A 21,576-nucleotide genomic window follows, 5' to 3' on the forward strand; every position below is an offset into this window, starting at 1 on the left:
CCTTTAATTACCTTCAATGTTATAAACAAAAATATACATATACTGCTAACAAGTTAGATAATTACATTTTATAAATTACCTCTTTTAAGGCATCCCATAGTTCCTCATCTGTATGTTCATTAAAGGGATCCAGATTTTTCCTCATTGTTCCAGTGAATAAAACAGGTTCCTAAATACCCAAAATAGTGAATGTTATTACCGTAGCCTCTTTTCATTTTATTCCAGAACAGAATTTTTTTAAAAAATCACTATAATCATTAATTATAAGGCTGCAAATACCTGTTTACAAAACAATTATCTCTATGAATTTTCCATCGTACAAAATGCACTCCAAAATATCTTTGGAATGATTGAATACTAAAAAAGAAACTATTGAAGTGTGTCATCCTATGAAGAAACTGAAGGAAAAAAGGAAGATTTGGCTTATAAAAATGCTTGCCTGGAAATATCTGCTTAACCAGAAAAACAATGATATAATTATTTAAGGAGAGAGCCATATAAATTAATTGTGAATCCTGGTGTGATATTGGAAAATGCCTATAGCATGATTAAAGCTTATGCCTCAAAGCAAAATTGTTAAATATTTGTACATTTGCACTGAAAATAAACTAGGATTTTTTCCGTTGGCAAAACAGTCTTCTGGAATTGGGAATCTCTCTACATGTGCGAATGGGACATCCTGTTTTGTTGTCCAAAGACAATGTAAACTAATGGGGCCAGTGGCACCTCTAATCATGAAGAGATTGCCTCTGATTTTGCATCATCTAATCCCTATGTTATCTTGTCTGTGCATCAGGATTACAAACCTCAAAGAACCTCGTTAATTAACTGCAAGGGCAGGATAACCTGAAACCCATTGTGACGTGTGTCATAATGAAATTATTTTAATTTAAATAGCTCTTCCTATTCATCTGCTTCAGGAGGAGCCATAATTAAATTACCCTTGAAATATATGCCTTTCTCGGTTTCAAGAGAGAATCTTGTACATATGCTTATATAGGCCATTTAAGTTTTCTTCTGGAAAGCTCTAATAACCCAGGCTGCAAGCATATAGGCAGCAGAGAAGAGCCCAACAGGCTACTTTCAATGAAGGTGGTAGAACAATGAGATGCACAGAAGCGGGAACAAAATATTTGACTCTTCCACAAGTGCCCGAGAACTGCTCAAGGGAATCACCAGTCTCAAATCTCACCTGGTCTTAGGGACAGACGATGCCTCCTCACTTCTCAAAAGCCTAAGAAGAGAGATCAGGAAGAAGATTTTTCTTTCCTCTAGTCATGAAGAAGAATGACACTCAAAGAGCCTCCCATACCTTCTTTCCCTATTGTCTCAGTTTTAAGACTGGGGAGGGAGATATGGATGCAGAAGACACATGGTGTGCCATTAAAAAATATGTATCGCTAAGCAAAATCCAAAGTTAAAAAAAAAATTTAAAACGGTGCTTTATTTGCATGAAGTTAAGCGGCCAATATGCCCCCAAAATAGTGAAAAATCACTGCTCATCCGATGTTTCAAAATGGTTATTGAACTGCACTCAATAATCCCAAGACCCAAATTTAAGGTCTCCCTTAAACTACTAAATTTAGGATCAAAGACTGAACAATCATCTAAGCAACGGTAAGAGTTCCTTTTCAGGGCATCACTCTGCTTCAGATTTAATAAAAAACTTATCTTATTCTTTGTAATTATCAACTCTAAGATGGCCAACAAGCTAGGAGATTTCTCTTCCTTTAGTTGTTTTCACGAGATTTACAGAAATGATGTGGCCAGGTGAGGGGAGGCTGGTCCCCATTATTCCTCACTCTCCTCTGACTCTCCCCCTATCTTCCATCCAAGGCTCTACTACGGGCAGTGTTCTACCCCGGGGCTAAAACTGAGGGACTCTCTGAAGATTGATGTCCGAGGAGGTAAACGAACTGACAGAGGACAGGTGCAACAATCAGCTTTGAACCCACTGGGAGAAGTGAGAGGTGGTCTCTGCTTATATTAATGACAGGAATGTTTGCTTGCCCATCATGGCTTATATGACCTGAACATTTTTTCCCTCAGGTTCCTCTCATGGAGCAAATTCTTACGCACCAAGTCATCTAGGGTTTGAGAAAGTGTTCACCTCGTTTTCAATGTACCCTCTAGAGAGGCGGTACCTAAGCTAATCTACATAAAAATTGCTTTGTTTTTAAAGGCCGACCTTTCTTTCTTGGTTAAGCGATGAAAAGGCTCACAGATTTAGCACGTTTGGGAATGGTGGTTTTGGTGGTTCGAGAGAACAAGGACACACATTCAAAGATCAATCACCTACTTCATAATCAGGACCTCTTCTCTTTAGGAAACTCGAATGGACGAATCCCTCCAGAGTGAGGGACTAAAGTGGGATTCTCTGCAGAAAGAGGAGCTGCTCACTGAGTGACTCCTGCAGCTGCTTTATGCCGAGCTTTAACACAGGCCTCACATAAGCTGAGGGCCTGAAGGAGGTTCTGCTAATTATCACCAAATCACTGCTGATTGTCACAAACACGAAAAAATTAAGTGTAATCATTTCCCACTGTAATAACTGTCCCGACTTAAATCTATACTGTCAATCTGAAAGGCTATATTGGGCAACTATTCAGGTTTATTTAAGCCGCATTAGATGGAAGAAAATAGTTTATTAAATACGAATATTTCTCTTTATGACATGCCAAATATATATTTCAAAATGAGAAAAATTTCAATCAAAACTTGTTGAATGAAAAGAATGACTTCTGAAAACATTAAGTGATTGAAGCTATATTTTTCTTTAAAGCCAGCAGGCAATTTGTTGACAATGTCTGCTTTAATGTGCCAATGTGTTTTATGCATGGTGTGCATTTTGGTTTCTACTCATTCTGCTTTCATCCACTTGCCAAATAAGAAACCATTATATTATCTTCAAAAGGTAATAAAAGTGCTCACAGTAGACACATACTGCAGGAGCAGATAAGGGTCAAATTAATTATCATTTCTGATAGATATTATTTAAAGTACCAATCTCTAAGCAATGAAGTTAATAAACTAATCTTATAAATAAGTGTTGTAAAAATGTTTGCAAGTAGAATATTTCGGTGTAGAGATTTATGAGAGGACACACAAACTTCATGTAAATATATACTAAATTTATTAGCCCAAGTACATTTTTTCTGAAGGTACACAATTAAACCCCATTTAATAAGAGTTAGTGGCTTGGTACAGTCAGGAAAACAAATATTCTTGTTCAAGGTAATGTTTTTAAATGGAGCGTTAGTTTCAACCTGTTTTTCATCACAGTTTAAAGTTTATACTTCTTTTAATCCTTTGTGCCATATTCAGTAGTAATTATTCCTTTGTTACTAACATAACACGAGTTCATATTAGGCGTGTGACCCAAAAAGGGCCACTCTGAATCAAAGCACTTAGTGTAGTAAATTGATAATCCCTCGACACAACGGCAGGACCGAAAACTGCTGTCTTGCTAGACCTTTTGTATATGCTGCTGGAAGACAAGCCTCTCATTATCCTAAAAAGAAACCCTATCCACTAACCTTCAAACACTCCAAACAACCCGGGACCAAGACAAATACCATACAAGTGGTTACAGACAAGCCAGATAAAGCACACTTTACCCTAATCATTTCAGTCCCAATCCAGGAAATGGCCCTCTGCTAACATAGAGTAGCTGCCGCTTCCCCGAGTCCTAAGAGCTACATTTTCACTTCCAATCTGAGAACTTTTATTAAGGGCAGCTCATCTCCCTGTTTCAAGAAGGAGGGAATCACCTGAAGTCACTTTAAATCTTGCTTTCCTTTTTTTTTTTTTTTCCTAATCCTGTAGCCTCTGAATGAACCGATCATCATCCATATTCAGAAGAAAAGGACATTGTTCGCCAACAAAGGAAAAAGAATTTAAGTGGTGTAAAGTCCTCTTTCGATACAACAAGGTCAGGAGCTCCGGGGAGCAGTTCCGCGGGCTTTAATGAAGACTTTAGTGTCAGAAACAAAGGGCCGACTGCATTAGGCTAGAATCCAGTTGTATTTCTTTGCTAGTAACAGCATACCCACCTCTTCTCTCTTTGACTTTTGTTCTCAACAAGGAAAAAAGGGAAAGAAAACCAGGTAATCAAGAAGAAGTCTTAAAGAGACAGCTCTAGTTAATCTTTTTCAACCTCCTGAAGAAAACCCAGGGAATGGAAATACCAAAAGAGCAGAGCGGACTGTTTAAAAACTACCGAGCCTTTGCTTTGAATTAAAAAAATCTATTAAGTACAAAAAATGAGTCTGTTTAATCATGATAAAGATGACAGCTGTTGATCTGTGCCAACCCTTGGGGTGCTATCATACATACTGAATTTGCAAGGAATCCCTCTTCAGTTGAAAACATTTTCCTCGTGCCAATAGGACAGGGGCTCTGGGTGTAGAGAATCCATCCAAAGAACTTTTGAAATCCATTTTTCCAGATCCTTTCAGATAAGCAAGCTATTGCCTGAATATAGTCTCATCTTCGTGTTCTCTTTGAGGAACGTATTTAACTATTTTGAGTCATGAGCACAAAGGAAGCAAGCATACATTTCAGCTATCTGTTCTGTTTAAGGAAATTATTTAGGAAGTGCTTTCATTTTTTGCTTATTCCTGAAACTCTGAACGCAAATTGAGGAGTATATTCTTAAAAATACAGTTTTTGTTTTTGAAGGTTCCCTCCAGGACCGGCCCCTGATTACATGTCACCACTCCCTTTCCTCTGTTCCTACGCAGGTCCTTGCTGCTGTTACATTTCCCCCCAAGTCTGACCAGCTCATGGTGGGGTCAAGAGTGATGGGGATGAGCCTAGAAGAGGGAGAGCACCACGGAAAGCTCGCTGCTGCATCCAGGGTCACATCGAGCAGGGAGCCAGGGAAGATGATGGGGGCCTGGTTCACATAAACTGGGAACTCTAGGAAGCAGCGCTGGGCTCCTCCTCAGCAGAGTCTGCTCTAAACTTCCTAGGGTCCCTACATCAAGGTGTTGAGACACAAGCAACACTGCTTCCTGCGCATTTTGGGGGAAGAGGGATGTAAGCTTTCTACAGCATGGACAAGTAACTTCAAGTAACCCGGCCAACAGACCTCCTGCATGTCTGCAGCCAGTCAGACATTGCAACGAGAAAGGGCTCTTGGCTCTGGCAAGGTAAGATTTTGAGTATCTTCTCCTGACACTTACTAGCCCATGACACCTAAGTGAATAAACCTGTTTCTAAATTGATTTTCTTTTAGCGCTGACTGTGCCTTGAGTTTTTTGGGAAAAGTCACAAACAATTCAGTCTTTCAAAACTACCAAATTGTCCAAATGAGGGACACAGCCCTAGGAGAAGTATCTTCCGACTTTGCTCTATATTTATTCTCTTCTGTTGGGGTTTTGAGGAATCCTTTTCTAGTGAGGTGGCAGAAAAGAGTGGGTAAAATATCTAATGAGAACATCATTCAGTTCAACAAACAGTGACTTAAAAAAATATATATATATATTTGGATTCAGATAGTCTTGAGTTCTGATTCTACTGCTTATTAGCTGTCTGACTTGGGGAAGTTAATAATCTCCCCAAGCCTCAGTTTCCTTACTGGAAAATGGGGCTAACCTTTCAGGGCTGCTGTGAGAAGCTGGAACATACACGAAGCTCCTGGCGTGGTGCTAACATGTACCAGGAGTCCAGCCAAATAGGGCAACAGTGAGGGGCAATGTTTCTCAAACTGCAGGTGCAACCAATGGATCATGAAATCAATTTTGTGCCTCACAACCATCATTTTATCTTTTCTATGAACTAGAATAAAATGGATGTAACAGAAAATATCATAGTGCAGGGCACAGAGTAAGAATAATATTGTTTTGTGAACTATTTGCATCCGTGTGTGTGCACATGCACACACAGAATCACATAAAGTAGTTCTCACTGTGCACCGCAGTCAATAGTGTGTTCAAGTCCCTGGCAGAGTGGTTAGCTGCTCAGGAGCTGGAGTCGGGAATCTCTCTAAATTAAATTTGAATCCTGGCTCCACCGCTTACTGGGTAATTGGGTTAAGCTCACTGTGCCTCAGTTTTTAAATCTATCAGATAAACATAACAACAGAATTGTTGTACGGATTAAGTAGGAGATAGTAGGGAAAGAAGCTAAAACGTGTTAAGGATTCCACAAAGGTTAGGAATTATTATTAATACTTGTGCAACTTGTCAGAGACTGCAAGAAGTATCAGAGCAAGAGAAATGAGAGACACAGCTCCCCGTCCTGACGGAGAGGTTAAAAAAAAAAAAAAAAAAAAAGCCAGAAATGTGGGAAGGGCTGAGAGAAAATGCCAGGGGTCTTCGTGGAGGAATGCAACATATCAGTGGGATACAGAGTAGTGGTCGGGAAAGAACTCTGCTGGGAGGGGAGCCAGAAAACAGAAGAAAAAACAAGTGATATTCTCCACTCTTGTTCCTAGAGGGACAGACGTTGGATAGATTTCTCTGTTACAATTTTCCCTAGAACTCCCAATCTACTCACTTTCTTTGTTCTACTCTTTAAATTTATATAAATAATTTGGTTTATGTTATAAGCAAAAAATGAAAAGAAGATCTCCCGAGACCACAAAAACATAAAGAGAAATTATAGAGCAAAGTCCTTCCAGAGGTGTGTTATTTTGAGCTTACCCGAAAGGCCAGTACCCCAATCCTTAATAATAATAATAGTTACTATTTACTGAGCATTCCTAAAAATGAGGCACGGGGCCACAAACATCCAGTTAAATCTTCACAACAAATCTGTGAGGTGGTAATTACTAGACCTGGTGTAAGGAAGAGGAAACTGAAGCTTGGAAGCTGAGTGACTTCATCAAGGTCACACTCTCGGAGGAGGCAGAGCAGGAAAAGAAAAGTGGTTGTGCTGACACTCAGTCTACGCTCTTAAAGATTCTATCCCTGGCTGCATCCTAAATAGCTTCCTCGGACCCTTTACACATCGCACCATCTCTCCAGACTTTCTTTCTTTCTTTAATCAACCAACAATGCGCCTTGCAGACAAAGGCAAATAAGGTGAAAAAATAAAGGTTCTGTGTTTACAATGGTTGGTGATCATTATCTACATGGATACAAAGCTTAGCACTGTTTTGCAAGCACGCTCTCTGGAGTATGTACACAGAGGCTGCTCAAAAGTAGGGTGGAAACCTGTGGAACAGAACCAAAGCCTGGTGATGTCAAGGTATATTTAGTCTTTGCTCAGATGTGCTTCCAAAACATTACCTGCGGAGCCAAGAATCATCTAACGTTATTTCTTTACTTATAGAGTTCTTTTATGTACACAAACAGACAACCATTTCTTATTAAGAAGCGTTAAAAGTAACACGGGACACATTTCTAGATCCTTTCATCCAAGGATATGAAAGTACTTCACAGACACACCCATTATTTCTGCCAGGTAATCTCATTTGGCCCATTTCAGAGATGGGTACAACCAAAATATAAAACTTGGGAATTTAAGCTCATATTTTCTACTGTAATCACTACATTATGAATCTAATAGCCAGAGGGAATCTTTAAATACAGGGATTGTATATTCTTCCTGTTTTTCCTGAAAGGGGTATCTTTTTTTAAAAAAATTCTTTTAAATTATGGTAAAATACACATAACAAAATTTACCACCCTAACCATTTTTTTTATTTAAAGATTTTAGTTTTCCTTTTTCTCCCCAAAGCCCCCCAGTACATAGTTGTATGTTCTTTGTTGTGGGTCCTTCTAGTTGTGGCATGTGGGACGCTGCCTCAGCGTGGTTTGATGAGCAGTGCCATGTCAGCGCCCAGGATTTGAACCAACGAAACACTGGGCCGCCTGCAGTGGAGCATGCGAACTTAACCACTCGGCCACGGGGCCAGACCCCACCCTAACCATTTTTAAGTATAGATCTCAGTGGTATTAAATACATCCACATTGGTGCACAGCCATCACCACCAACCAGTGACAGACTCCTTTCATCTTGCAAAACTGACACTCTATACCCATTAAACAACAACTCCCCATTCCCTATCTCCCCATAGTCCTCGGTGACCACCATTCTACTTCCTGTCTCCATGAATTTGACTACTCTAGGTACCTCATCTAAGTGGAATCATACAGTATTGTCCTTTTGTGTCTGGCTTATTTCACTTAGCATAATGTCCTCAAGGTTCATCCATGTTGTAGCATGCATCAGAATTTCCTTCCTTCTTAAGGCTGAATTATATTCCATTGTATGGATATACCATATTTTGTTTATCCATTCGTCTGTCAGTGGACACTTGAGTTACTCACACCTTTCTGTTATTGTGAATAATGCTGCTATGAACATGCATGTACAGCTCTCTTTAAGATCCTGCTTTCAATTCTTTTGGGTATACACCCAGCAGCAGAATTGCTGGATCATATGACGATTCTATTTTTTGAGGAACCTCCATCCTGTTTTCCACAGGAAAATGTGGCTGTACCATTTTACATTTTGATCAGGCACGCATAGGGGTTCCAGTTTCTCCACATCCTCGCTAACACTTGTTATTTTCTGGTTTTTTGATAGCAGCTATCCTAATGTGTGTGAGGTGGCATCTCATTGTGGTTCTGAAAGGGATATCTTGATTTCAAAATTACTTACAGTAATCTCAATTATTTCAGAGGCCAGTGGCAGATAGCAATAGCTGCAGTTGGTCATGAGATACAAGTTCACATTCTCTCTATGCTTCCTAATAAACAGGCATTTCAGAGCTCTTGATATCCACATGCTGGGAAGCACCTTCGCCTGGCTCTTTTTGTCATCTCCTGTCTGTGTCTCTCATCTCAAGAGAGTGTGTGGGTGTGGTTCTCAGCTTCCCTTGATGGTCAGATGATGGTAGAGTGTAAAGAAACCCCCACATTAAAAAAAACAAAACAGCAAGTCTGGGATTGAGTATGTATGTGTCAAAGCAGAGGGAAGGATGGAAGATGTGAGACCACAGGCCGGTGGGCACAAGGTCTGTTGCCCTTGACTATATACATGGAGGACAGTACTTGGTCAATAAATATTTCCTGAATTTATCCTGACTGGTTTAACCACAAGGAATGACAGGAGCTTCTATTGTGCATATAATCCAGTCTCTAGAACACTTCCTGAAAGTCCTATTTCTTTAAGAAGCAGAATAAAAGAAATCAGAATGAAGAGCCCAGGAAGAGACGGTCAGTTCAACCCTCCACCATTACAGCAACCACGCACTGGGTCTGTGAGAAGCACTTCACACACTGTCTTGTTTAGCCCTCACAACAGCTCTAGTTGAGACTGTAAGGTATTAGCTGCTTTGTAAGGGAGAGAAAAGGGAAGTGCGGAGACGGAATTCCTGGTCCCGTGCTCTTCTTCACTAGACTGTGGCCTCCTTGGTAAAAATCATTTACTAATGGCTAGATTCTAAAAACTTCCCCCAAAGCATGTGTACACTCTGTAATTCTCAAAGCCCCATAGTTTCACAGAAAGCCCTCCAAGGAGATAATCACCTTTGAAAAGGTAGATTTTATTTCCTACAGCAAAATTCCATCAGGACACTTAAAATCCATGTTTCCCTATAGAAACCTGTCGAGTGCTAAACAAACCATTTATCATTTTGTTCTTCAAATTATGTGGTTATCTGTGCATAAAGCTCTGGTACCTGGGGAAGTCCAAGTCCAGAAATCTATCTGGGTAAGTGATTAAATTTCACACATACACACACGAAATGAACAAACAAACAGAGCCTGGTATCTAATGAAAATATCTGTTGAGAATAACTTCTGTTAAAAATACACTCTATTGGGGGGAAAGGATCAATCTTTTTGTTCAGTTAAAGAAAGGGAGTAAAATTAAAAGCAATTAAACCTAGGTGTGCTTCTAAGAAGAACATGTGAGAATGCTCTGACTTGCATACCTGAGGTATGATTGACATTTTCTTCCTTAAATCGTGAAGTCCAACTTCGGTTGTCAAGATCTTATCAATCCAAATTTTACCTTCGGGTTCTGACAATCTAAAAAGGGCCGAGATGAGGGAACTTTTTCCAGCTCCTGTTCGTCCCACAATGCCAACCTGTAGAGAGATCCAGGAGGGATTAAGAAGGAACAATAATATGCAACAGACCTAGGAGAAACTTTGGTTGCTGAAGATGAATTAAGGAAGTCCTATATTGAACGTAGTCTGGAAGAGTTTCTCAGCTTTAGTGCTGTTGACATTTTGGGCCAGATAATTCTTTGCTGTGAGGGGCTGTCCTGCACACTGCAGGATGTTTACCAGTATCCCTGGGCTCTACAACCAGATACCAGTAGCACCCTACAACTTGTGGCAACTAAAAATGTCAGACATTGACAAAAGTCTCCTTGGGGAGTGTGGGGGACAAAGTGCCCCTGGTTAAGATCCACTGGTCTAAAGAAAAGTTAAAAATAACAGAATCAATCTACTGGCAGTAAAAGCCAGCAGTCTCCTAAGTGGTCAATAAGAAGCCAGCTTTTAAATTACCTTTATTTCTAGCATCTGGGTATTTTGAACCTTGAGAATTGCTTGGATAATTTTATACAGATGTCGACAAGTCAAGCCAGAAGTGGTATACATAAACAAGTATTCATTTTCCCAGACTTCTATCATTTAAGAGGAATTAATCTTTGGTAGAGAAACAACATCACTTCTGGATGTTAAAGATCTGGTTGTGTTCTGTCTTGAAAGGAAACATCTTAAAATTTTAAAGTGCAGGTCTAAGTGTCTTAAAAGATGGTAGTGAGCAGCCAAAATACACATAATGAGATCAACAACAACACCGTCAACACAAATAACATTTGCTATTTACATGAGGCCTTTCATCTGAGCAGTTCAAAAGGCATTTACAAACCAATTAATACCTACAGTTGCCCCTTGGGAAAGATATGTTTCAAGTATCAGTCTAGTTATTAAAACCAAAGTAGAGAGAAATTAGGTGCACTGACAATAAGATCAAAGAATCAATATAATGCAGGTAAAATGCTGATCAGGAACGAAACTGTATTGTAAAAATGGGCTTTTGGCTGTGTGCCTTTAAACTGGTAGGCAGAAACTGGCCTTTTTTACCAATGAGCTTGCCTAACTGCAAATTCCCAGGCGGGAGCTTCCCAGGAGATGCTATCTCTATTTAGGAATCTGGAATCAAAGAGGGACATAAGACATCCTTTCAACCATTTGTAAATTAATTTAGTAAATTTAAAAAACTTACAGCTTTAAACAGCGAAAAACTAAACCTTTCTGAGCACTGATTATCAGGTGGGAACTTTACATATTTTCTCATTTGAATACCTCCAAAGTTTTAATGCTTAATCCATAAAATCAATAATGGCATTTCAAAAAAAGAATTTATAGTGATTAAATGTAAGAAAAATGGCTTTAGCTAATTTTATTACCTTTGTAGCCATTTTGTACCTTATAATAAGTCCTCAGTTATATTTCACAGATGGACCAATTTCTGCATATGGATAGGTCCTAGCGCATATATGCACGGCTCAGGTAGGTGTCTGTGTACTTCTGGGTGTTCTCATATGTAAATCAACGCACATCAAGACAGAGACAAGAACCACGTCTCTTGAGAATGTTCAAATGCTCCCGTGCCATCACCTCTACGGAAACTGACCCATCTATACAAACTGGAACATTAGTAGACTTTTGGTAAATGGCCAAAATATGACCGGAGGCACTGAGAGCTGCCCATGACCCCAGGACTGTGAGCTCTAAACTCAATTGAGGATAAGAAAAAGGCAACTCAAAGCAAACCTGGCTCTGGCTACTTCCCTTTGTTGTTCAGTTATCAAAACTGTAGCCTGAGTCTCTCACAAGTCACCATGGGTTTTACCAATCGCCCATGGAGAATATCACCAATATCAGTAAGTTTACATTCATAACATCAAAGAGACACATTGAGATGCTCTTACTTTAGCTGCTTTGCAACCACTCCCTTATGTTTTCTCAACGAGGCCAAGGTTGGTCTGTGATGACCACACCAGCATGTTACACATTTGTACTTGGATTTCTCTTCACACATCAAACTCAACAAAATCAGTACCCAATGCCCACTCAAAACAGCTGCTTCTGCTGACCTCCTCATTTTAATCTCGTAACTTCTTTCCCAGGCTCACGGGATCAAAACGCCCACCGTACTTTTAGCTTTCTCCCAGTCCAGTGTGGCACCAAGCCCTGATGATCCTACCTCCACCACGTTTCAAGACTCGATCCCCTCATTTTAACCCCACAGTCTTCACTGAGTGCAAGGCTGCATTATCTTTTAAAAAACAAAATCAACCCTTTTCTCAATCATAACCAGTACAAATGAATGTGCGAAGTCAATTAATACTAGCCATAACCCCAGCACTCTGGTACAACCATTCTTAAGATGTTGATGTATTTTCTTCCTGCACTTGTGCCTGTGTCCTTAAAGATACAAGCTCATATATTTAAAAAGGGATCAATATGAACACATTGTTTAATCTGTCTTCATTTAGCATTTCATAAAAACATTTTAGTGGCCACATATTATAGTATATGTGATCATTTATTTAACAAACCCTCCATTTGTGGATATTTAGGCTATCTCCAATATTTTGCTGTTTTAAATAACTCCATGTTAAATATCCTTGAAGCTAAATCTTTGCAAGCAACCTTAATTACTTCCTTAAGATAAATTCTTAGATGTGGAATTGCTGAGAAACAGGTATGAACGTTTTCAAAGGAGGCTGTTAAGTACTGCCAAACTACCCTCCAGAAATATGACACCAATTTCGACTCCCACCCTTTTTCCTGCACAGTCACAAACCTGGGTGTTTTAACTTTGTTTTAATCGACATCAGTTTGATTCCAAAAAGAGGAATCACTTTCCCCAGATGTCTTGCTAAGAGTACACAACAGGTGCTGGCTTCCTGGCTCCTGCATCTTCCCATCATGATCCACATGCACTCACTCTTCAGATTAAACTTCTGAACGACAGCTCTCTACCAGTCACACCACCCGGGAAGTCTCTTCTACTAAACTGTCCAACTAACCTCTCTAGGCTTAAGTGCCACCAGTCAGCTTCCTTGGGATTACTAGCAGTTGTGAGGACTGAACATGGAAATGTGTGTTAAACACCTGGTAGTTCATTTACCTACGCACTCTATAGGCACCCAATCCTTCCCTCACTGGTTCATGGGAGCCTGCCTTTGCTCACGCTGGTCTTGCCACCAGGAATGCCTTTCCCATGCATTTCCACCTGCGGAAATCCTAACTGCATGTCACGAAGTCTGTCCCAAAGGCCCAATTCCACGGAAATGCTCTACCTGTCCCCTCATGTGGACCTCTCCTGCCCCTGACAGGTGTTACGTCACCTTTTTCTAAACTTCCATAAGAACTGTGACCTCCTTCTGTCTTAGCTAGCAGCCATTTTTATACACCCTTGTGTCTTCTACTGGACTGCATGTGTGACCCCAGGATCCGTACTGGATTCACCTTTGTATCATCTGTATTACCTGTGGCATCCTGTGCAAAATAAGCATTTTGTGGACAGCTGAGGAGTTTAACTCAGGCTGGAGAAATTTATGGAAAAATCTATTACCATATTGTTTTGGTATACGATAAGCTGGACAGAGAAGACAGACACGGCAGACTGATCCTATAACCACGAATACAATTGCAAATGGCCAATCTCTCATGTTCATGGGGCAGAGAATTGACGCAGTGTAAGTGCTCATGGTCTTACAGTAAGGACAGCTATCTTTGTCCAAGCATTTAGTTTACGCTGGTCTCAGTGCTTTACAGGTCTTATCTTGTTTAAGTTGTACGACAATCCTACAGGTTAGGTCCTCTTATTTCCATTTTGCAAAAGAGAAGATCGAGGCTTACTACGATTGATTAGCCTGTCTGAAATAATAGAGCCTGTTAAGTGCAGGATGGGACTCAAACCCAGGTCTGCCTGCCTCTTGCCCACTCTGCTTATGGCCTCCTTATCACTCGGCTGGCACCTTATTACGTCCCTCTGTCTAGCTAGAAGAGAGAAAGTTGGGGAGAGGTATGGTGGCAGTTAAAGGAACTGGTCTGCCATACAGACCCTACTGTCAGACATTTAAAGCACAATGTGGATACAGGTGGGTACAATGTGGCGGGTGAGACAAGACAGCCAACATCTCTGAGCAAAGAGGGTTCTTGAGGTGGGGTGGACTAGCTGTCAGCAAGAAGAAGAGGCACCCACAGCTGGGGCTAGGAGAGAAATGTGCAGCTAAGTGGGGCACATGGTACCTGGGAAACAGGCCAGACAGACCTAGTGCCCTGCTTGGGGCAATGAGACTAATTTTTGATCCCATCAGGTGGTGAAAGATAATGCTACGCTTGGCTGTCTCTGACTCCGGGCACAGGTGGGGCCCAGCCTGTGGTGAAATACCTCTAGTGCCTGCAGGAGGCTGGTGTGGAGAAGGCTGGACAGCAGGACGAAAGCTGTCTGTGATGAAGACAGACTAGACTGAAAAGACACAAATAAATGCGTAAACTTGGAATCACACAGAATTAAGTTATAATGTAAATTCATGATCTGCAAAACATAAAAGTAAATAAATCTGTAGGGTGGGAAGCAGCATAGAACTTTCTAGAGCCTCATGGTCAGTCACAAAAGGGGTTGGGGTAATTCATGAGCTCGATTTCAAATCATCAAAGGACATTTCTTGGAAATCACAGGTTATCAGTCGTCAAAAATTGCCTATGAGACAGAGATGGCTTTACTGGGGGCGTCTTCAAATGTGATCTGAGTCAGGACCTGAGACTCTGCATTTTTAAGAAACTCCCAGATGATGCAGGCCCTGGCAGCACAGTTTGAATAACAAGGAATTAGAAAGCCAGCGGGGGAAGTGGGCCAATCTTGGAGTGAGAGGAGGGGTTTCTGAGAAAACATTATGTAAAAAAAGATGAAAATGTAGGAAACTAATATTTTTGCACATTATAGCAAGGTCTAGTACACATCTGTAAAAATGTATTATCCAAGTAATAGCTCTGAGAAGAAAAAAAATAACAAACTAAAACCAATCTACCTCTAGAGCTGGAAAATGCTTTAAAATGGCCCAGTACTCTCTAAAATGATCAAATCAACCACAAAATCATCTAAATGAAAAATGCAGCCAGTGTTTAGAGTCTAACCAAGAAGCCCAGGGTGCTATTTACCTCATTTTGGTTCTTTATTTTTACTTGCTATTTCTTCCATGAATTAGAAACCTGCTTCGTACCTATTACATTTTCCTGTTTACTGTAACTTCCAGGAGTCTGGAAAGCAGAGGAAAAGACTGAAAGAGAATAAAGCGTCATTTCTGCTGGGTTGGCAAATTCCCACATCCTCCCCAGCAACAGCCTCTCTCAATCAAACGCAACGCCAACGGGGTGTCCTGGAATAATGGGGGCTGGGGCAGATGTGGAGGAGATGAGCCTGGGACCCACACAGGCAGAGCGAAACCATTTCTTGACGACGCTGCCTGCATACAATCTCTCAACACGTAAGTGGAGCTCAAGGTGATGCTGTGAGTGGACCAGGACACGAATCAAAAGTCAAGCTATTGCAGTTCTCATAATTCAGTCTCCAAATTCAATTTTCCCTCAAACATTTTAGAAGCGCAGATAATCCAATGATTTGGGGGTTTTAAAATTGAAGAATACAAATCTGTTATGTTTCTCAGTTGTACTACCAAGTCTGTTTGGTAACTCATTTTATGGCTTCGAGGGAAATTTAAGACGTGCACATTAACAGAATCAACGTTTACAACGTGAAGTGTGAGGGATACACCGTCCCCGAAAACGCAAACATCCCCCACAGCGTGCTCAGGGACAGAGTTACAATGAGGAGCTGCAGTTCACGCCTGCCTGACACAGTGGTCCATACCTTCTGCCCCATCTGCAATGAAACTGGAGATGATTAGGAACCAGCTTTTGCCATGTGACTTTCTAAAGCTGCTCCCTGGGTAGAATTTGGGCATTAAGTTGAACATTTATTCTTTCATGTCACAAAGGTATCATCCATCAAATTATGGCTACAGTCCACTAAATGGGTCTGTGGTGGAAAGAGAGTTTAAAGGGGAAGTTCTTAAAGTATTTAACATATCTAGATAATGGGTTGTTTACAGGAGTTGTCTTGTGGGTATGTTTCTGTTACTGCTTGCTTCACACCTGCATGTTACTCACTCACTCTCCCAGCCAGCAGCCTCTTGGCACCCACCATGTGCCCTGCAGAATGCCATTTTCTGGGGAACAAAGGTGAAAATAAGGTGCCCCCTGACCTTAAGAAGCCTCAGGGTATGATGAGATAGCAATCCAAAATTACAAAGCATGCCATGAATGCTATCGTTTATTTTTTGTGTTAAAATACATATAACATAAAATTTACCATCGTAACTTTTCTTTTGGTGAGGAAGACTAGCCCTGAGCTAACATCTGTTGCCAATCTTCCTCTTTTTGCTTGAGGAAATTGTTGCTGAGCTAACATCTGTGGCAATTGTCCTCTATTTTGTATGTGGGATGCTGCCACAGCATGGCATGATGAGTGGTGCATAGGTCTGCACTGGGATGTGAACCTACAAACCCCGGGCCCCCAAAGTGGGCCTGAAAACTTAACCACCATGCCACCAGGCCAGCCTACAACATAACTATTTTTTAAGTGTATTGTTCAGTAGTGTTAAGTACATTCACAGTGTTGTGCAACCAATGGCCAGAATTCTTTTGGCCTCGCAAAACTGAAACTCTGTCCCCATTAAACAATGACTCCTCATTTCCCACCTCCAGCCCCTGGCAACCACCATTCTACTTTCTGTCTTTATGAATTTGATTACTCTAGGAACCTCATGTAAGTGGAATCATATAGTATCTGCCTTTTTGTGTCTGGCTTATTTCACTTAGCATAACATCCTCAAGGTTCATCCAGGTGCCAGAATTTCCTTCCTTTTTAAGGCTGAATAATATTCCACTGTATGTACATCACACATTTTGCTCACCCATTCATCTATTGACAGACACTTGGGTTGCTTCCACCTTTTGGCTACTGTGAATTACGCTGCTTTGAACACGGGTGTACCATAAACACTATCTTAAAAGAATAGACAAGATGCCCTGGATGAACTGAGAGTCTCACGAAGGCAGATGCATTAGAGGTGACTGAAAACAAGAAGACCTTCACCAGCCAGAGGATGGCAGGGAAGTCTCTGAGGCAGAAGGGCAGCAGGCAGACGCTGGGAGCAGGGAGGACACGATGCTTTAGGAGAACCTACACCACCCAAGAGTAGGGGTGTGCGCATGCGAGGAGTCGAGGCTGGAGAGGTAGGTGGGGGAAGAGCTTCCTACTGCCTTGTCCAGGTGAAAGGAGCACTGCCAGCAGACTAAGACACTGGTGGGACCATGTCACAAAGCTCTCGGCCATCTCCCACGTGTATCATCCCCTGCCCCCTCGGGTTTCCTTTCATGGACTCTGAGGGGTCTCTGGGCCCTTTACTGCCTCCAGCTGGGGAATGCAGATCCTCGGCCTCACTGGGTCATGGAATCCCAGCTCTTCTCTGGTGGCACAGGGCTGGCCAGGCAGCCCCTGCTTGAGTGGACCTGGGGCCACGGTATGGTTCCAGCAGCGGCTGATCCACGCCAGGAGCTAGCAGGGGGCCCGGCAGGGAGTGGATCTGTTTCAGAAAGCAGCAGTCTACAGGAAGGAGGGCAGGGCCATGGTGCGAGGAATGGGTTAGAGGTCAGGTCTGTGCAAAATCCAAAGGATGGAGGAGGAACACTGCAGCCCAAGGGCACCTCGGAGATGAAGAGAAGGATTTGAGAAAGACACAGAAGAAAGAATCGACAGGAACTAGGTATTGGAGGGTTAGTGACGAGGAGCCAGGGTTGACTTCTAAGACTTAGGCATGAATAATCGGATATCGGATAGAGTCTTGGGTCGGGTTAAGTTCCAGCCCTGGGGAACTTAACACCAGGAAAGAAATGTGGGTATCCACCTTCCATGGTCAGTTTCCAAGAAAGATTCACCTATAATATCATGCATTTAATCGGCATCAGCAGAGGAACAGAGTCGCCTGGACACATTCGCGGGAAAGCCAAGGAGCAGACGTGGTGCTAACTCTGTGGATGAAATTTGAAAGAGACGCGATGGCCAAAACAAACCTTTTCTCCTGATTTAATGAGCGCTGTCAGGTGCTTCAGCACCAGAGGCCCGTCTAAACTGTATGTGAAGTTAACATTATCAAAGACAATCACTCCTTCGTGGGGCCAGCTCGGCGGGGGGCGTTTCTGGTATTCCCAAGGCGCTTCTTTCTCGAGGTCTGTATATTCAATCACCCGTTCCACTGAGATCATCTGAAAGACACAGCACATCACACAGGTTGGTGGGGGTGGGTCTCGTTTACTGATGTTAAGAGACTGTAAATGAGACGTTCTGTTCTGCTTTTTGACACAGCTGGGGAAGGATCTCTCAGGTCTTAACATCCCAAAGGAGAGAAGCAGGAGTCTGAGCAGACCTTTGACGGTTTACCTGTTCACCGTCTTCTAACACTTTCACTTATGGCAACTTCCTTCAACATCATATTAAAACTGGAAGAATTCAAGAAATAAATGCTAGGATTTTATTCATCTACTTTCCACACTTGAATAAAAAACAAGAGGATTTTGTCAAAAAAAAAAAAAAAAAAGAAGAATCCTATGGCCACCCATGAGTAATCTTTTGCTACAGGAGGGCCATCTGTTAGAGAAGAATAAAACTAATGGCTGTCAAACCTCATTTTAATAATCAGTCACTTTCTACTCTATTAGAAGAACAAAACGGAAAGATTTCGTTTTCATTGTTTTTCCACCTTTAGGAGAAGGTGCAAATATTCAAAAGAGGAGATAATTTACATACTGACTAAGGCCTCCTAAACAATCATGACGGACACCTTTGACCCGCCCCTTCCCAGAAGGTGCTTATTCTACCTGAAAGGGAAACCAGCAAATTCAGGCCCTCCTGTTTCTCTTCAAAACATACAAGAATAAATGCTGAAATGTGTGTGTGTAGGGGCGGGGGAGATACCTATTAATTAAACAAACAACCTCCAAAAACTGAATTCTTCTTTTACCAGGAATAAGGAAGTATCCATTAAGAAACAAAAATAAACAAACAGGCCTCTAAGAAATTAGCTCATATCCTCTCCAAGATTTCAGAACCTCCCTCCTACAGAGACATTTATTACATTTGAAAACAGCCTGTGATGAGTATAAAACCTGCTGACATTGCATACATAAGACTGAGAAAAAAAAGTATATATTTTATTTTACATTAACTTTAAACAGATGGAGGAAGGATCTAAAAAACTCTGTTAGCTATGATGTAAAAATAACAGTTCTAATATTCTACATAAGAATTGCTTTTATGCCATTTAATGGCAAGGAGACTTGAAAAGGTTAAGAACGTTGCGATAAACATTACCATATTCTCAACTTCAGCGCTCTGCCTGACGCACCACTGGAACATCCCCATGAGCGTGAGGGCATAGGACAATGCCAGACCAACCTGCCCAGCGTCCAACGCTAAATGAGGAAGAAGAGGGGGAATAAAGTCAGCCCCATTCTTAACCCCAAGCCTGGCTCCTTCTGTCACTGTACCCACAATACCCCTTTATTATATTTAAGTAATTTGTGTATAATGATAGTAATAGTTATTATACTTTTACTATTTGTTGATAGAGACCATGATACAATGAGAAATGAAAAATTTTGAATTCAGACAATTAATTGAGTTTATTAATCTCAACAGGATCGATAATACACTTGACAGTATTATACAGATGAGGAATAACGTCATTATTCAGACTTTTGTCATTATGGTTTCAAGGTCCATTACATCATTTTACTTTCTACATCTAACGCAACCACAGTTGGAAACCACTAAAAATAAGGAAACGGGTTGTAAAAGCCAGTGCTTTTAAATCTAAAATACTACTCCCTTTGTTGCATTATTAAATATTGTGATTCAGTGTTGTTACTATGGAATAGTTAGGGATGGCAAATTCAAGCCATGCATGCCACACCTGTTCATCTGGTACCCAGGAGGCAGTGAGGATAATGTTCTTTCCTGCTGAGAATCTTTCTCATCCCAGGGCACCACGCTCCTACAACCAAGAGACCTGAATAGCTCTAAAGCTAAAACCTACAGTTCTAAGCCGGACAAAAAGCTTACTAGTAAACTTGGTTCTCTCCTCACAACTGCCAGACACTACCAGGAATGTTCAGAAGGTCAACTTCTACACCTGCACAGACCTCGATCCATCCAAAGAAAGAAAAAAGGAACTCATCAAGACCCAAGGACTCCTCTACATGGGCCACACTGCAGAATCACACCCAACCTGACACACTGCAAATACTTTAATACAATTCATTAGAACTAAACAGTATATGATATTAGACAAGGTGGCAAGAGTTTAATTTAATAACCGTAAATGCACCCATAAATTGTAATCATACCACAAATAGTTATTCACATCTGTACTTACTTTCTGCCAGAATCAGCGACCCAAAGGCAATAACAGTGACAAAGATGGCACAGATGGCATCCAGACGCACAGCAAACCACCGGGACGTAGTCAAAAACAAGAACCAAGCCTCTGGATTTGTGAACCGTAATAAGCGTAATGAATAAGGAGAAAAACTCGTTAACTGCTTTGAACGAGGAAGAGTATTTTGCTCATTTGAGCTACAGGAGATTTCGACACAAAGCAGGACAGCAAGCTGCATACCCAAGGAACCTGAAGATTCCAGAAAACTAAGCTGTGACACAAGACAATGTATAGTACATATAGGAATCAGTACAGTGGCTTTGTGGGAAGCACGCACTGAAAAATTAAACCCAGAGGTTACAAACAAATATATGATCGCAATAAAGAACACGGAAAAATAGTCTCATCAGTGCATTCCTCGCAGTGCTGGGCCTCACTGTGAAGCTCATCTTCGTACGTGGTGGACTGTGCTCAGTTCTCCAACAGCAGAGAACACAGTTCCCAGTTTGTTTCCAGCACCTTCTACCCTTCCTACAAGCCCAGCACACAGTGTTTACTCCTTAGGAGCCAGTACCTAAACGACCATCTCACTAAAAGTATCTGCAAGTGGCTTTCAAAATGCCATTTTGTCTTCAAATTACAATAGAGTTGGAAAGCTGGGCCAGGATTTTATAGACTTAGAGGAAATTCTAAAATGTCTATATAGAAAAAACTTCACTGATACAAAAAATAATACACATGAGAGGCAGGATGTGGGGCTGGGCTGGGGGATGGGGGGTAGGTGGGGCCGAGACAGAGGTGCTGGCTAGCAAGGACACCTGAGAGGATGGTCAAGCCCCAGAAGGCAGCATATCTCATCCTTTGAAACCGTTTCCAGAAACTTACAGACCTGAATGCAAATCCTGGTGTGCGTCGAACAGTTCCTGAAACCTCTCTTCAGCTTTGTATGCCCGGATGGTCCAGAGCCCTTGGAGAGAAGACGATAAGTGGGAAAACACCGGGCTCCGAGCTGGGGAAGCAGAGACAGACAAGAAAGAGAAAGTCAGTGAGGCTGGAAGCAAGGAAACCAACTGCCTCCCGCGTTCTGTGGTC

General features: G+C 41.5%; 1 protein-coding gene across 1 annotated transcript in view; it reads right to left on the minus strand.

Moving 5' to 3' along the window:
- The window catches only part of ABCC4 (ATP binding cassette subfamily C member 4 (PEL blood group)), a 242,544-nt gene that overhangs the window by 26,862 nt on the left and 194,106 nt on the right, over positions 1–21,576 (minus strand). Inside the window, exons 22-27 of the mRNA XM_070579065.1 lie at positions 21,374–21,493; positions 20,482–20,592; positions 19,419–19,519; positions 18,122–18,313; positions 9,890–10,045; positions 80–169 (exon numbers count right to left, since the gene is read on the minus strand). Coding sequence (XP_070435166.1) covers positions 80–169; positions 9,890–10,045; positions 18,122–18,313; positions 19,419–19,519; positions 20,482–20,592; positions 21,374–21,493 — 770 coding nt within the window. The remainder of the gene's footprint in view (positions 1–79; positions 170–9,889; positions 10,046–18,121; positions 18,314–19,418; positions 19,520–20,481; positions 20,593–21,373; positions 21,494–21,576) is intronic.

Source organism: Equus przewalskii, chromosome 16 (genome assembly GCF_037783145.1).
Source record: "Equus przewalskii isolate Varuska chromosome 16, EquPr2, whole genome shotgun sequence".
Lineage (NCBI taxonomy): Eukaryota > Metazoa > Chordata > Mammalia > Perissodactyla > Equidae > Equus > Equus przewalskii.